Here is an 18,286-nt window from a genome sequence, read left to right on the forward strand (position 1 = left end):
CGTCTGTTACCCAAATTGCACTTCCTAATATTTTCTTGTTTTTATTTACAGCCCCGATGATATTGGGACCTGTTGGTATATTCTTCTGTCTGGTTCAGTATTTATCAAAGAATCAATGTTTCTTCCAAGGAGCAGGTATGACTAGAATTTGTTTTATAGTTCACATAATTAAAGATAAATAGTTCTCATCTAATATTGAAAGAAATATTAATTAATTGCATCAAAAGTGTTGAGGGGCTTAACATAGTTTACAGGTTTGAGTCCATTCATCAACACACTTTGAATTAGATCTCTAATCACTTTTCAAAAGTAATTTGAGCCTATGTTCATACGCTTTGAAGAGAGTGCACACCCGCCTCTTGCCACACAGTGCTTGCCCCATTCAAAAAGCATTGTATTCTTCCTTAAAAATACGCTGGCATTGAACCATTGGAGGAAGAGTGTTTCAAAGCTGAGGAGCAGTCACCAGGATCTTCTCTGGACATGACCTTGCTTCTGGGGCATAATGGCTATCGCTAAGTAACCTGTTTTCCATGTTTGTAGTGTAACACAGGGAACTCTTCAGCATGAGACACGTTGTTGGCAACTGATCATTCATGGTTAATGTAAAGTGGTACTGTTCATTGAATGTAAAAGCATGATGCTGGTTCCCCCCTTCCCCATTTTTCTTGGAATGTGTATGTTGAAAAGTTAGAAAAAGACTTTAGAAATGGGGCAAAAGCGATTGTCAGTTGTGGATAATATCAGAGAGGTGGTGGCAATGTGGGACGTAGAGGGGGGAGTCTTTCTTCACATGCCTGCACTATACAAGCCATGATCCCCTGCACATATGTATTTTATCCAGGACAAGAAAGAATAGTTTATCAGTACTTGCGGCTGAGCAAAGGGTCACTTGTTCTTGTGACCCTTGTTTTCTCCAGCCAAGGTGCTGCGTTGTGTATGAGGAAGAGCACTGCCAACATAACAGGGTTTAGGGAAGCCAGTTCTTTGAAAGAGCAAAGAGGACCTAATTCACTAGAACTAGTTTACAGACCTATTGTTAATGTGAATTGCCTTTAATTCCATGAAATAAAATGTACATTTTCAAGTAGGTGTGTGTAGCTACCACATGAAATTTGAGCCAGTATGCTAAATGAACGAATGCTACAGTGTGAAAAAGATTTCTGTATTCATCTTGCATTCTGGGATACAGAGGAAAAATCTGACAAAAATATTGCCAAGTAGCAGGTTGATACAGATTTAAGTCAACCTTGAAAAGGTCTCTCTTGATTTCTTTCCCTGTGCCTTTGCTTTGGGTGCCTCATAGCATTTAAATCAATTTTATGCCATTTTGCCTGAGGCTGTCAGCAAGGTAATACACAGATGTGGATTAAAACCACAAGAAACTGCATGCATTCTATCATGATTTAAAAAGCAGTAGTAACCAAATGGATAGCGTGTGTATCATATCAAGCAGTTGCAGAACTGTGTTTGGTAAAAAGTGTAGTTACCTGATAACAGTATTCACTGACCATTTTATAAATTCCCGAATTAACTACCAGAAAGTGTGATCAGTTAGTTACAGCTTAATATTCATTCATTTCAAAAGATTTGAGCTGCTTTCCAGGTGAACTCCTTAAAACGAACAGAAGTTGCACAATAGCACTGCTTGGAGGATTGTATCTCTACATGTTGATCCCAGAAGGCGATTGTACATGCACACAACCTTGTGCTCGTATGTTGGAAGTCAACAGTATAAATTAGATGTGCATCTGAATGCAGAAGTTACTGGTTTGCACTACATAAAATTTTAGATATATTACATCCCTTATGTGTTCTTCTGCTCACAAAAGGCTCTTGGTCTAATGGATGAAGAAGGGATGCAGTGTTATGCTAATTTTTCCCTGCAGCCCTGCAGTGCCCCCCAAAACTTGTTCAGACAGTTGAGGAACCCTTTGGTACAGGATGAAAGATGGTATGGGGTGTGTCAGTCAGCACAATCACATTCCCTTCTTTTCTGTTAGCCCCAGTATCGGCTTGATCATAGAATCATATAATTGTAGAGTTGGAAGGGATTCCAAGGGTCATCTAGTTCAATCCCCTGCAATGCAGGAATACCAACTAGATCATACACGACAGATGGCCATCCAACTGCTGCTTAAAAACCTCCAAGGGAGGAGAGTCTACCACCTCTCAAGGGAATCTTGTTCCACTGTTGAACAGCTCTTAACACCAGGAAGAGCTTTCTGACAGTAAGTCAGAATCTCCTTTCTTGTAACTTGAATCCATTGGTTCAAGTCCTAGCCTCTGGAACAGGAGAAAACAAGCTTGCTCCATCTTCTTGCCCTTTATATATTTGAAGATAGCTCTCATATCTCCTCTCAGTCTCCTAATATTCAGGCTAAACATGCGCAACTCCCTCAACTGTTTGTCATTGGGCTTGGTTTCCAGAGCCTTGATCATCCCTCCTCTGCACACGTTTCAGCTCGTCAATAACTTTTTTAAATTGGGGCACTCAAAAGCTGGCACGTTACTCCAATTGCGGTCTGACCAAGGCAGAATAGAGTGATGCTATGACTTCCCTTGACTGGGGCACTATACTTCTGTTGATGCAGCTTAGAATAGCTTAAGCCTTTTTGCTGCTGCATCACACTGTTGACTCATGTTAAGCTTGTTGTTTACTGAGACCCCTAGATCAAAAGGGCACAAATTCGAATCCACACTTTGTTTGCGTATTTGGATATGCACTTAGTGTGAATCAACATCTACATTGGGATATGAATGGAATGTGTGAAAGTAATGTGGTTCAAATAGGCATATGTTTGTCTGGCATGCTAGAAGTTGCTGATAGGTGTAAAGAAGTATGTTTTGTATTGTATTCAGGCCTTATGATCTGCTCTTTTTCATGACTTTAAGTGAAATTCTAGCAAATGATAATTGAACTCAAAGCATTAATTCAAACATTTCTTTTTTATGTTTTAACAAAAAATGATAAAATTGAACATTTATATTTAAGGTAAGTGGTAAGAATTCAGATAAAATACTATACAGTACCTTGTATCTTGTAATAGGACCTGCTGTAATACTGTCCTAAAAAATAGTTGAAAAACTTACAGTGAAATATACAGTAGAACTTTTTCACTGGCATTGCTTAAAACATCACTCATACTGATTGACAGTGAACTCAATTTATTATCTCTGGAGCACCTTTAAGGTTAATAGGCATTTGCCAGAACAAATGCAATCTAAATTTTAGATATGACATGATTAATGGAAATTAACATTAGTTGGGTGGCAAGAAGAAAATAGATGCTTAAAACAACAGGTGACAAATTGCTTAGACAAGAGATGCTTTACAAGAGAGATTTTAGAAGGTTTTAATCTCTGTTCGTAGAGGTTCCACTTATATAGCTGCTAAGAGTGTTTGAGATTTTAAACACCCAGGTTCAAATTTCTGCTCTGTTCTGAGATGGGTAAATAGCCACACGTCAGCTTAATCCTAACTTGTGATAGTGAATATTGTGAGGTAACAAATTCAGCTCTGAATTACTAGAAGGAATGGTAGACTATACAGTAAATGTAAAAAAGGAGATTAATTCTGTTATTTGTTTGTTCAGGATTACTACCTCTCAGTTTATTTTTGTGTTTCATTTATTGTACGTCTTTACTTGAATCCACCATATTAATCGCAATATATTAAACAAAGTATGCAATCAAGTTGGATTGATGTCAACTTTTATTTTGGTATAGAGTATTTAAAAGATTTGATATTTCTGTGAGATTGTTACTTTTTCTTTGCATAGCACATATCTCATGCTATATTTATAAACTGCTTTTGGAATACTTCTATTTTTCAAAAGTCACTTGTGATCTATCATGGTGTAGTAGCTTCTGTTCAAGAAACCTAAGTCCAAGCTCAAGCTGGGCATGTAGAATTGGTTGCACAGCTATTTTGATCTAAGTTGTAGTTATTCTAGATCACAATTTTTACATTCAGTTCTGCGTGTTAGTTAAGGATTGTTTTTGCCGCTATCATTTTATTAAAGGGTTTCTCATAGAATACAAATTAACCATTCCCCAGTCCTCCCTTCTTTTTCTCGCCCCCCCTTTTTATCTGCAAATGTCATTGTTTGGTCTATTCTTAAAAGTAAACAATATAATACATAGAGTGTGTGGTATCACATGATATAAAGCTTCCATAAGCAGAAAAGGAAGGGATTCAATTTTTGCACTGCAGTGTTGCAAGCACACACTAAATCTTCTCCAAAAGATTGGGAAACCCTCTGGAGGAGATTTGGAGAGTTGCTTTGTGTGCAAAGGGAACAAAGGAAATGAGGATAAATAAGGAGTATTTAAAAGGCATATATATGAGTTATATGTTTACCATGTTTTTCATTTGCAGTTTATCTAATAGTTGTGAGTTGCTTTTGCATGTCTTGGAAGTGCAGGCAGAGTATCAGAAATGGTAAAAGCTGTCCCATTCCTTGATAACTCCAAATATATTTTTCAGAAATACATTCATCTATAGGAAACATTGCTTAGTGATTTTTCTTTCTTTTTTAAAATGTATTTTTATTAAAGATTTTCTTGGTTTACAAAAGTATGTGCAATGTCTCTCCCCCCCCCCCCAAGTACAGTGGTACCTCGGGTTACATACACTTCAGGTTACATACGCTTCAGGTTACAGACTCCACTAACCCAGAAATATTACCTTGGGTTAAGAACTTTGCTTCAGGATAAGAACAGAAATCCTGCAGCAGTGGCGCAGCGGGAGGCCCCATTAGCTAAAGTGGTGCTTCAAGTTAAGAACAGTTTCAGGTTAAGAACAGACCTCCGGAACGAATTAAGTACTTAACCCGAGGTATCACTGTAACATTTTTTACAGATCAGTTTCATTTCTTGAGGCATTAGGAAGAAAAGGGGGAAGGAGGTGGAGGGGGGAAAGGTGAGTGGGGGTGGGGTCAGGTGGCGATGTTTCTTTTTTACTTAATATATGTGGGGTTGTGTGTCAGCGTCGCTTGCGCAGGTTCTCTGCTATTCACTTGTGTTTCTTTAGTGGTGAGAGAGGTTGGGGTTGCCCTAGGGTGTGGTTGTTTGTTTGTGATTGGCTGTGACATTTGAAATGAAACATTGGCTTTTGATTGGTAAAGGAAAATAAAGTATTTCTTATTTCTCTACATCATCAAACACAATCATTGAAAGAAGGGAAGCTCAAATGTTTTCATTTTTTAACTGTTAAGTTTTCAAAAGAAAACATGTATACATGTTGTATACAGCTGCAATACAGTATTTTGCATGGAATCATAATAAAACAATAAAATAGCAAAAGAACAAAGACAGGGCTTAGAATCTATCCAAAGCCGAATGAAAAAAATAATAAATCTCTTAGTGTTTAGAATTAAACCCTAAAAGGAACAAGTGGGTTCAAGGTCTATCCTCTGCCCAAGGGAATCCTGACTGTTCTTTAACATCTGCAGTAGACTGCTAAAACAGCATGCAAACTGCTTTTCATGGAGACTTCAAAAGATTCTTTGCAGTTACTTTCTATCTTCCTTTCAATGAAATAAAAAGGATCCTTTTGGAAAACACAAGTCAATTGTAGTAGATCTGCCCCTTCCAAATGCTCAAGACGCCTTTCAGTAACTGAGTCCCTATAAATAAGACATTGCAGCAGTTGTTTGCTCTTGAGTCTCCTTGTTTTGATATACAGCACACCTGAGCCCCAAATGAACTGTGCTTCTGCAAGTACCATTGAAATGAATAGCACTTAAGCTGAAGCACTCTGAGGACTGGAGAATCTATGAGATAATATATTGCTTAGCCTTATTCTTTAGTAGCTATTGATAGTTTGTTTCAGGCTATTTTCCTCCTTGAGCCTTTTTGTCTTGTGATGAGAGAGCCTCTCAAACCCTGGTTTTCACATCTGGAGGCTTATGCCCAATCATTATGCCATATCCTAGCTGATCCGAATAGCAATTTGTGTTCTGTTGAGACACAAGCTGCCGTAGTTATGAAGTTTTGGAAATATTTTGCTGTCTTCAAAGAACTACCGTTGAATCTGTTCCAACAGGGAAAGCAAAGGGCAGCACATTCATGTGCTTGTGCACTCAGAAGTAAGTACCACAATATTCAGTTGGCCTTACTGCCAGGCAACCGTGCATAAGATTGCAAACAATCAGTTCGGGTTTAATAATGGAACTTCATTTTAAAAAATCCAGCAGTATGAGACAAAAACCAATGTTTGTTTGTTTGTTTAAAGGTGATGGGAATCTGCAGTTGGAATGAACAATAGAAATGTAAAAAGATAAAAGGGACCCCTGACCATTAGGTCCAGTCATGACTGACTCTGGGGTTGCGGTGCTCATCTCGCTTTATTGGCCGAGGGAGGCGGGCGTACAGCTTCCGGGTCATGTGGCCAGCATGACTAAGCCGCTTCTGGTGAACCAGAGCAGCGCACGGAAACGCCATTTACCTTCCTTCCAGAGCGGTACCTATTTATCTACTTACACTTTGACGTGCTTTCGAACTGCTAGGTTGGGACCGAGCAACAGGAGCTCACCCCGTCACGGGGATTCAAACCGCCGACCTTCTGATCGGCAAATCCTAGGCTCTGTGGTTTAACCCACAGCGCTACCCGCGTCCCTAATAGAAATGTAGCCTGGTGCTTAAACAATGATGACACTGAGGGCTATTGCAGCAAACCTTTCCTTATGATTAGACTGTCAGAGTAGTACATTGGTTTGTCTCAAAGCTGTTTTAAACAAGTGAGTTCATAATGCTGGTGGTTCTAGATGAGATAGAAATGCTTACTCTTTCATGAACATTCTTTCTTCACCAGAGATGTGGAAGCTCACACAGGTGTCTGAAAGTATTAACATCTCCTCTGCCCTGCAGCTCCTGTTATAGTTTTTGTAATTTGGTTTCCCTTCACCCGTGAAGTAAATCCTTGCCTTGTATTTGGCTTAAGATCTTTCTATTTGATCCATATGTATTGTCCATGGTGTGGTGTTTATGGTTAACAGTCTTATGGCATAAAATATTGTATGTTATTTAATGCATAGATTGGAAGCATACCTACTCCGCCCCTACAGAACTGGTGGGTGGGGCATTAATGAATTTTGGGCTCAGGGTCACATTTGACTCATTATCAGTGTTAGAAATTCAGATATATAAGCTAATCGCCAAATGACACCTTACATCTAGATTATGGTCGCTACAACAGATTGTCTAGGTGTCATTTTGTTGTTGTTGTTGTTGCCTCAATGGAATTAGTTGTTATTATTAATATTATTATTCCTTTCATTTCTATTCTGCATTATATTTTAAAGAAAAAAATTCAAAGCAATATACGACACATCAAACCATCAAATAAAACAATCCAGAATTAAACAAGTTCAAGCTTCAAGGAAAATATTTTAGATCCTTCTCTAAGTGACATTTTGCTTTCCCCATATTTATTTACCTTTTAAATTTATATAGCTGCCCCATAGCAGAAGTACTTTAGGAAGCTAAAGTGTGATGTAGTGGTTGGAATGTCAAACTCAGACCTGGGAGTTAAAACCACAGAAGGTGGTTAATGCATTTTGAATATGCTAAATAAACCTTGGATTCACCAGGATTTATTTATTTTTTTGGTATTGGCGCAACATTTGCAGCATTTATTCTCATGATGAATAACATTCCACTGAAGTGAAGTTGGACATGAAAACTAGGAATGTAGAGGCCCAGCAAGGGCAAGGGAGTAATAATGAATACTGTAACTTTTTTGTTGAAAATTTTGAATTACTTGCCAGTGTGTATTATAGCATATCTGACAATGTGGATGTTTGTGAATAGAACACTTGGATGGAGAAAGTTCCTCTGGCCTGTTGATGTCATGGTATTTTTAATTAACATAGGAAAATTGTACAGATTGTCTTTTTGTCTCCAATTTGCTCATGTGTGTGCATGTTCTCAGCATATTTTGTTACTCCCCTACTCTTTTTGGTGCTTCTAAATAACGAGTGTTTTAAAAAATATTGTTAAGGGTTTGCATAGCTTGGAGACAACAAATGCAGTTTTCTGTACAGTAGTAGCTTTCTGTCTTGTTTCAAATATGCAGATAAAAAGTATGGCCAGCAAACATTTTCTATACTTGAATCAGAAATGCTTGATTCTCTTTCTGTATTTAGAGTGCAGCTGATGTTTTGGCATCCTTTTTACAATTGTTATAATAATTTTTCATGATGTAATTCTGACTGCTAAGCAAATACAGTAGTAAAACCTGGTTTCTATGCAGGTCATTGTTCTGCTGAACAGACAGAAGAGAGGATTATGCTTTTCTGACATGATTTGTAAAATGAAAAAAACAGCAGCAACATTAAAAAATACCTTTTGGTTTAACATACTGTGTTAAAGAGTTCCCATGTTAACTCAGTCTTCAAAATGCCAGGAAATTATGGCTGTTAAGGGCCACACTCCAAACACGCATTATTAATATGGTGTGGTATCCTACCCTGTGGTTAGTTTCAGCTTCACAAGTACCTTGGCGCTGGATGGCTGAAGGGGGCAAAGGTATGGATCCTACTCACAGATTTGTTTGTTCACTGGGACAGACACATCACGTCTGTGCAACAGAAGAACAACCAGTTTTCCAAAACACATGGTATAATTGGATACATCTTTCTGCAGAAAAAAGCACCCCACAAAGCCTATGGAAGGAAAACACAGAACACCTGTCAACTTGCCAGAGTCCCTTATAAACTTTTAACTCATTCAAAATAAATAATTTCTCATCAATTATTTTCCAATTTGGAGATGGACCATCCTTAAACATACCTTCAGGGCTGTCTTACCTATAGGTGCTAGGGGTGAAGGGCACCTGGGTGCCGGGCTCTCAGGGGAGCCAGGCCGAGAGTCCGGGGCCTGAGAGTTGAGTCTGAGGAAGAGCCTGCCCATCGGTTGGAGTGCCGCGACGGGCTCTTCTGCTGCGGGTGGCTCTGTGAGTTTGGGGGTGACTGAGCCAGCAAGACGCTGAGGTGGCCGGCCGGCTCCGCCCTCCTGGGACTGGGAAACCGGGGGTGTCTGTGTGTTGGGTGGATCTTTGCACCCCAGCGCTGCATATGTTTAAAACAGCCCTGCATACCTTCCCCTACACTTCCAAGTTTCAAATCAGTCAACTGAACTATAAGGCATAGATCCTACCCTTCTCTGATTTCTCATTATAATGGCAGAATGAATGAAACATTAAGAGGTAAGAGAGAACATGCTTTCAGCCATGCCTTTAAATTAGGTTTTGGAAATAGTGTAGCTTGAGAGCATATTTTATATTCAGAACAATTAGTAGAGCAAGTATGTTTGTTCCCTTGGAAACCATTTACTTTTTATAGAACCATATGGAGCATTTTCTTCTTAAGTGAATATTATAATAAAATTAACTATACAAGTGAAGCGACTTCCATTTTTCCAGCCAGTTAGGAATGCTTTGATTCTGTCCATTGTAAGCATATTTTTAAGAGGGCTTACTTCAATGCCAAATGGCTGTACTGTATGAATCTGTTCTGGAAAAGGTGAGGTAAGCTTTGTTTTGAGTCTGCTTTAGTCTAGGTTGTTGTGTTATCTGTGCCAGACTGAGATAGTGTAATAGGAGAAGATATGCAAAGATATAGTACTATGAAAGCATGTGCAACTTTCAGTGGTGTTGTAATGGTAAATTTTTTAAGTACACGAGCGGTTCATGACAGCACCCCCCACCCCCAAAAAAGAGTAAAAAAATGAAGGCAACAATGTTGCTCCATTATTGTTGTTATTTCTCTACTCATTCATTGAACTTTCAAACTTCTTTCATCAATAGTAGATCCCAGAGTGGCTTACAAAATGTTATATAAATCAGAACACAACACACACAAATAAAAAAGCATTATCAAAGTGTTAAAACCAACAGTGAAAGAGTACACTTTCTATGATCCTCAAACCAGTTCTTTGTTACAGTAGTAACAGGACCTTGAACATTCAGTTTCCACCAGAGGCCTGTGCTAACAAATAAGTCTCAACTGGATGTTAGAAGCCCCAAAGCGTAAGAGTCATCTTTGCATCTAGAGAGAGGGCGTTCCACAGTAAGGGTGCCACTTCATAGAAGCCCTGTATCAGTGAAAGCCTCCCCCCCCCCCGTTTATACAGGGGAAAGGTGTTCAGGGCTTTATTATGTCAATATTAACACTTTGAATTGAGCCTACTAACAAAGCGGTGGCCAACGCAGATCCTGCAAAACATATGTAATATGCACAGGTGTGACGGAAAAGTTTGTTTTGCTGGGCAGGTTGGGTCACCAAGTGTTTTCTTTTTCTTTTCCCCTGCCAGTAAATGGTTAACGAATGGCAGCTTTTGATTGGCCGGGGTTCCAGGAGAGGGAGTTGAAAAGGAGAGGATTTGGAGAGAGGTTTCAGGTTGGGAGATAGGGAGTGAGAGGAGAGAGAGTTGGTTCTGGGTAGAAACATCTGAGGAATATATCAAAAGCTACAGAAAGGAGTCTCTGAGCTTAGTGTGAAGGACAGTGTGTGGTGTCCTGTGAGAATAATAGGCCAGGAATTAACTGGGAGGCTGAGGCCAGAGCCAGGAGAAGTAGAAGCTGTAAAGATACAGTCTACTTAGGTCTTATTCCAGTCAGGAGGGGAGAGATTCTGCTACAAAAAGAGAAGACTCCGAAACCAGCTAATAGGGGTATGGTGATCCCTTGGGCCTGTTACTTGGAGTAGCTCAGGTGTAGGGTTGTCAAAGGGGTGTGTAACTGACAGGAAGTACCACCTTGTTTAAGAACCAAAGTATTAAGCGGCAACAGCTGTGCAACTGAGAAAGAACTGAAGTGAAAGAACTGGAAATAAGCTGAGCATTTACCCTTTAGTCTAAAAAAACAAAACAAACCTGTAGCATCTACCTGAAGCGAAGTAACTGAACACAAGCAACTGAAGTTTAAAAGAAGTTGTGCTTGATTAGAAGTCCATAACATCAGTTAGATTTAGTATCAATATTATTAGGTGAACGGTTACCTGAAATAACATTATAACCTGAAGTATCCTTTGTTTTACCCACTTTGTGTCATAAACTTCCTTTGTTTAATAAAATCTTTGTTTGTTTGATCAAATCCTGCCTGAGACTCCAAATTATGAAGTTTTCCCTCACACAAGTCCCCCACTAGATAATCTGAGGTAATTTGTAGAAATTTGTGTAACTGGTGTACTGTGAGGTGGTTGCACTATATTTAAGTGAGGGCTGGCCCAGTGGTGCCAGAGTGAAAAAGTGCCATTGCACCATCACAACAGGTGGAGCAGTCAGCTCTCTGGAGGTTGAGTTCTGCTCTTTCTATAGTTTCTGGATTGACTTCAAGGGTAGCCCTACAGAGATTACATTACAGTACTCTTAACATGAGCCACCAAGGCAAGTCCATCCCAGTCCAGAAACAGAGGTAAGTGGTGTATCAGCCGGAGCTGGAAATAGGCACCCCTTGCTATGTGTGTGTGTGTGTGTGTGAGAGAGAGAGAGAGAGAGAGAGAGAGATCATCAAGAGCACACCATTCATTTAATTCCTGTATACAAGAACCATATAGCAACCTCTCGTGCCAGGTTTCAGCCTAAGTTATTGGACCTCATTCAACCCCTGCCCCCAGGGAGTGGTTTAGCATAAAACAGCTTCATCTGGTTCTAATGGCATGGAGAAATAGACCTGGGTATCATCTGCATATTGGTGGCAATGAGCCCCAGAGCTCTGGATGACTGTTCTTGGCAGCTTCATACTGATGTTAAATAGCATGTGGGACAAGATTAAATCTTGCAGGATGCCACAGCGTAACTGGATGGGAGCACTATTAATGACACTCCCTTCCCCCATGGACCAAAAGGATGTCTCATGACAACCAGAAGTTGTGCTTTAAGTGTAGTGTGCCCAACTCTATGGAACCTCCTCCATTAGAAATCAGGCAGCACTGTCCTTGCTAAGTTTCAGATGCCAGGCTGTTTGTATTATTAAAGTTGTTTTAATGGTTCTCTTTCTTGATCTTTTAATCTACGGTGTCAGTTTTGTGTATTGTATATATTTTTTGAAAATGTCTTTGAGACATATAGTGAGAAGCAGTGCATAAAGCCCTTAAATAAATGGAATGCTGCAGAGTTTGGAATTCCCTGTGCCATTCTCTGGAAACATCCCTGCAGCTTGGAGCAAAACCACCATGATGTCATGGCTCTGATTCCTAACTCACAGAACCTCTTGAGAATACAATGGTCAATAGTATCAAAAGGTGCTAAGAGATAACAAGAAGGAATATGGTTATTTTAGGAATAGGGTCCTATGGGAGAGGGAGATTTCTGAGAGTGGGAGAGGTTCTACTCTTGCATTTCTTCCCAGCATTCCTTAATTCCTAATTGGTGCCAAGGGTTAAGTCTGACTGTCTACCCAGGACAGGGGATGAGGTGATGCAGAATTAGGTCATCCTGTCTCATGACATAGCATTCTTGCTGCTGTCTGTTCCCCATGGCATTCCTAGTCAGCCTTTGAATCAGAGTCCCAAAGAAAAATTATGATACTTCTATCAGTCTGTGCACTCAGCATACTCTCAGTCTAAATGCAAAAATAAATGTTGGAGTCCCTGCAGATTAATTTCAGCAGTGAATATCTGTATAAACTGCTGCATAATTTAGCTGACATATAATTTTCAGGTGTAATTTTAACTGATCTCTTGATCACTTAAGGTGGTGAAATATCATTCAGTTCCCACCACAAAGCATGGTTTGTTTAAGGAGCTTGCACTTCCACCTCAAGACAACTGACCTATTCAAATTGGGAATCAAATAAGTTTCATGGGCTTGTAGGATTAGAGCAATCCCAGTACCGGGACGACAGCAGAATTACTATACCAAGACTGTTTATTCCCTTCCCTCTGTGTGATACAATTTTACTACACCAGTCAGATAGGCGGTGTATAAATAATAAAATGGTGGTGGTGATGATGATGATGATGATGATTTGGCTTACGTGACCAATCTCAAGGTAGTCTCTTGCATGATAATGCTGCTTTTCATTTGTGCTGTGAAGAGTGACCCCATTTGACCAGTGGGACCACATGGGGAGAATAAAGAGCATGGAGTCAAAAGCATGCTTTGAATAGGGCCTATGGTGGAAAAGGAGTTCACAAGTTATACTGCAAAAATTAATTAGGAATGGCGAGCCTCATAAATAAAGGGAATTGACTTATACAGAGTGCACCTCCCTTGCCAGTGTGGGATCTCTGTATTTAATAAGATGATTCTTAGTAATGTTGTTTGATGATTAATAAATATTGATTATATATTGACATTTCTTGACTTTATTTCATTTACATTCCTAAAAATTCAGGTTTGACAACTTTGTACTCTGGCATTTAGGTAACCCTGACCTAGAGGCTCTCATTGATAATCTAAATTCAGCCTTCGTAGTATGAGTGCAATAACTTAATTGATTTACTCAATTAAAATTGCTGACTTAAGGATGGAAAGTGGGAAGGTGAATGCCATGAGCAAAGAAGTGTGGTTGCGGAGCATTGTTTCTCGACAGTGGGCCAGGATGCACCAGTGGGCTTTAGGCAATGTTCAAGCGGGCTTCAGTGCCATAGCCTGCCCAGTGCCTCTTCACTTGCCTTCCCTGCCCCCAAGTCATGACATAGCCTTCAGCTGATTCCAGCGCTAGCTGGAGCAATGGTGGCAGGGAGAAGAGTTCAATGAAGAAAGAAAAGGGAAAGGAAGTTCTCACAGGAAGTGTTGAAGGAAATTAGGAAGGAAGCTAAAATGTTAATATTCACCATGAATGTTAATGAAAAAAAAAATAGTACAGCAAACAGGAAATAGAAATGAAAGGGATAAGGAAGGAAAGGTGTTGTAGGAGGAAGAAGTGAATATAAAAAACCAGAGAGGAGGGATGAAAGACACTATTAGCAGTTGGAGGAGAGTAAGGTTCAAGTTGGGATGCGGGTGGCGCTGTGGGTAAAACCTCAGCGCCTAGGACTTGCCGATCGCATGGTCGGCGGTTCGAATCCCCACGGCGGGGTGAGCTCCCGTCGTTTGGTCCCAGCTCCTGCCCACCTAGCAGTTCGAAAGCACCCTTAAGTGCAAGTAGATAAATAGGGACCGCTTTACAGCGGGAAGGTAAACAGCGTTTCCGTGCACTGCGCTGGTGCTGGCTCACCAGCTGCAGCTTCGTCACGCTGGCCACGTGGCCCGGAAGTGTCTTCGGACGCCAGCTCACGGCCTCTAGAGTGAGATGAGCGCACAACCCTAGAGTCTGTCAAGACTGGCCCGTACGGGCAGGGGTACCTTTACCTTTACCTTTAAGGTTCAAGTTGAATGTAAAAGGTGAATGGAAACTACAGGAGATGGGAGGCAAGTGGGGGTAGGAAGGGAAAAAGAAAAAGCCACCTTCATCAGATCAGCAAATTCTGCCTAAAATGGGGATACTCAGTCACAATACCTCCATAGCAAATTTCTGTGCTTAGCTTGAAGAAAATTAATCGATGGAACTGCTCGCCGCAAGGAAAACACAGTAGTGAAGAATTTACACATTTCCAAAGATGGATGACATATTAGTAGAAAGTGATGTCCATTATTGCCAGTTGATTGTCAAACTTGCCCTCTATTTTGTAACTGCTTCTGCTCCTGCGCCACCATTTTGTCACTGGCTGACCTCAGTAATTTTCAGGCATCTGAAGTGGGCCCCGGGGCTACAAGGTTAGAGAACTCCTGCTCTGGAGCTGAAAGACCTGAAATTCCACATATATCGTGAGGCACAGATGGATTCAGGTTGAGAGGAAAAGGGAGTGGCAAAGATTACGAACATTTTTCTCCAGTAACCAGAAACTGCCTTTCTACTACAGTGATTGCTGTGTAATATAGTCCTCGTAATGCTAGCATAACATCATTGTGATGCTGAGCAAGTATAGCAGTTTCTAATTATTGACATTTCGGCTATATAAAGACAGGTACTTAGTGGTTTAACAGATTTTTACAAGTGACTTGCATTTTATCAGTACAAGCAAAATTTGTTGCTGAGGTGAGAATAAACGTTTTGAGTTTTTCTATTTTAAGAGTGGTTCTAATGTCTTACATTTTACATTTGGATCCATGTGCCTTAGTAGTCAACAGTATAGTATTGGAGAAAGTAATGGGACAAATTTCTACTATGAAACATGTGTGCCAAAAATACAAAATGAAGAATCCCATAAATTTTAAGCAGCCTTTAAGTCTAATTTGTATTGTCAATACACTCCCACCCCTGATATTGCCTCAGAAGAAGACGAAACTTGATTGAAAATGTGGTTTTGTCATGTGCGTAGCATTAAATTTTAAAACTGTAGCTTTATAGACTTGGTTTTGCTCAAAGAATTTTCTGTCCTCTTTCAGTTTTGGCAAACGTTCTGCAGGAAGCTTCAGACGTGGCTGTGAATGCATTGTTCTAGAGCCATCTGAAATGATTGTGGTAAGCATAACTAGATGAATGTCTGTGTTAAGGAAATGCACAATTATGTATTTGAGAAGTGTATCATTTGCCATCTTTAAAACGAGTTAGTTGCTTGGGTTTTAAAATAGGTTAATTTAAGGAAGACCATGGAAATAAAGTCCTATGTCCCTTCCAACTCTGCAGTCTATGATTCTAGAACTCCTGTCTCCTGCATCCACCTGCAACCCTTGAAAAACCTGTCTAGAAAGGGTGTGTGTGTCCTGAACTATATAGAACGGTGCTGGACAGCTCTCCCATGTTGCTCAGGAGGAGCCCCCACCCCCAGTTGTCTGAACAAGTTTATTTAGGCACAAGTGGCTGCAGAGGGAATGAGGGTATGGGAAACTTTCTTCCCGTGAACTTTCTTAAGTTAACTTGCCTTAGAATCCAAGTCATTATGTGTACAATAGGTATGCATACAGGATAACTATATTTTATCTGTTATAAAGATTAAAATTCAGTGTTGAATAAGGAATCCTAGTTTTGTATAAATTTTTAAAGATTTCTTTAAGATAGCTGGATTTAGCAACACACCTGGAGATACTGCCAGAATATCTAATTTAGTGGCCAGCAGAGCGAATAAATTCATTTTTGTGCAAAGAAACATTCTTACATAGGCCTTCTGAGCACACAATTAATATATCTACTAGCAGATTCACAAAGTGACCTTTTAGGAAGCTCTACAACCTACTTTTCAGGTTGGTCTAGTCTGATCATTCAATTTCCTTCAAGACCTCCCATCCCCCATCCCCCCCCCCACATTTCAGGCTTTTTAAAATCCATTACATAATTGCTTTGCACCTTATTGTTTTTGGTGGTTTTTTGCTTTTGTTTTGTAAAGCGAAATGTTTTGGGTTGGACTAGATGACCCTCATGGCACCTTCCAACTCTACAAATTCTAAGTAAAAATTCTTGTCACTGCGCATAGGGAACATTTACATTTTTAAATACTTCCTTTTGGTGACTGATTTCCGCTTTTCCTGCTATAATTGGATTAATCACCATATGAAACAAGGACATTGCCCCTCTTCCATATTTCAAGCAGTGGGTGTAGAGCCTCACAATACAGTATTGCAGCTAATACTACTTTACACAATACTTGCAGTAGCATTCAGAATTGGCACCGAGTTGTTTATAAAATAGTTGTTGCATGCTTTGTCATAGCTCAGAGCCTTATCAAATACAGTGTTACCTTAGCAGCTGAGTATCCAGATTTCTACCATCTCCAAAATAGAAACGGCTGTGTGCAAGATGCAAAATACAATACTTGTTGTAGGTGTGTATCAGAAGATTTTTTGTGGGGGTTGACATTATTATAGTACCCTTGTGCAGTTTTCCTTCAAACCTTTCTTTTTTCTTTTTAAAATTTTGCTTGCTTTAGAGGAAATAGGATGCTGTGTTTTAGAAGAGCTGGCTCCCACAGGATGGGAGGGGTAGCTCCCCAATGGCTTATTGAGATCAGCCGGAAAGCTTCAAGTTTGCTTCCTTCAGAAATGTTCTTTTTTCCTCCCCAGTAATAAACTAGCTTTCTGTGTGAGAGAGTAAAAAACAGACGCTTCTAAATACACAGGTGTGCACACGCACAGTAAGTCAGTTGTAGAATATATGAATGTCAGCTGAGTAATTGTCTTAATAATTATGCCTGCTCATTCTCACTATGTAGGAATAGCTTCTACTGTGGAAAATGCAGGAAGTTTTATAACTACTTACTGCTGATTTCTGTGAGAGTACCATTTTGTGTGTTCTATCTCAAACTGAAATGAATGCTCGGGCTTTCTAATTGTAGCAGAGAAGAGGCCATCCATAGCCTTATTTATTTTTATCATATTACAAAATGTAATTTTTTGCTATTAAATATGCCTTTTTATCAGGTGGATTATATGGATGAAAATGAAGAATATTTCCAGCGACAAGCATCTCATAGACAATCTCGACGGAGATTTAGGAAAATCAATCAAAAAGGAGAAAGACAAACAATTATTGACACTGTGGATGCTTATCCCGTAGGGAAACCACCGTTACCTAGAGGTTATCACACGGTAAGCCATCCAAATTATTTTGATAGTGTAACAAATTTGAATATTAGCAGTTGCCAAATGCTCATTCTCATTTTGTGAAAGATTCACATGGCCACAATTTGCCTTTCTTAAAATTTCATGTGCAGGAGATTCTTTAGTCGCTATAAAGAAGAAACTGAACTTGTAGTTAAGAGTCATTGGAATAGTTTAGAAATACCGCTTTTGGAGCAGATCAGCTTCAAAATGCCAGCTTAAAACACTTTATTCAAATTTGATCTCTGTAATAGATAATTCTGCTGACTTTATTTAGTTTAAAAGACATCAATAAACCAATCACTGAAACATTAAGTTCTGTGAATAGCCACTTCTTCTTGAAGCACTATCATCTATTTAGGCCATTATTTTGCTTTATCTCTTCTCAGCATGAGAAGTAGACCAGAGCGGGTTGTTTATACTGATGTGACTAATATCAAATTGTTCTAACAAATCTACACCATGCCTTTATCATCTGAGAGAGCATTATGTCTATATTGCTTTAGCCTTCAAATTATAATTATTCTGCATTCTCAGACTGATGGAGAAAAGTCTTCACAGTTCATCACTGTAGTGTAGAATTACAAAATTGTGAACACTGATTTTCAAAATAGAAGAAACCCATATTTGTGTTCTGTGTGCCTAAGACCTTAAGATGGATGTTTCATTAAAACATTTATTATTATTATTATCATTATCAAAATCATCATCATCATCATCAAGTATTGTTTCTTACTAATTCACACTATCAGCTGCACAT

At 39.5% G+C, this 18,286-nt stretch overlaps 1 protein-coding gene across 4 annotated transcripts in view; it reads left to right on the forward strand.

The window, feature by feature from the left end:
* The window catches only part of RAPGEF2 (Rap guanine nucleotide exchange factor 2), a 155,698-nt gene that overhangs the window by 60,893 nt on the left and 76,519 nt on the right, over window positions 1-18,286 (forward strand). For all 4 annotated transcript variants that reach the window (XM_081925886.1, XM_081925889.1, XM_081925888.1 and 1 more), the window contains exons 4-6: window positions 52-135; window positions 15,379-15,454; window positions 17,347-17,514. In XM_081925886.1, the coding sequence (XP_081782012.1) occupies window positions 52-135; window positions 15,379-15,454; window positions 17,347-17,514 (328 nt within the window). The remainder of the gene's footprint in view (window positions 1-51; window positions 136-15,378; window positions 15,455-17,346; window positions 17,515-18,286) is intronic.

Source organism: Podarcis melisellensis, assembly GCF_964234715.1.
Source record: "Podarcis melisellensis genome assembly, chromosome: 9".
In the NCBI taxonomy this organism is placed as follows: Eukaryota; Metazoa; Chordata; class Lepidosauria; order Squamata; family Lacertidae; genus Podarcis; species Podarcis melisellensis.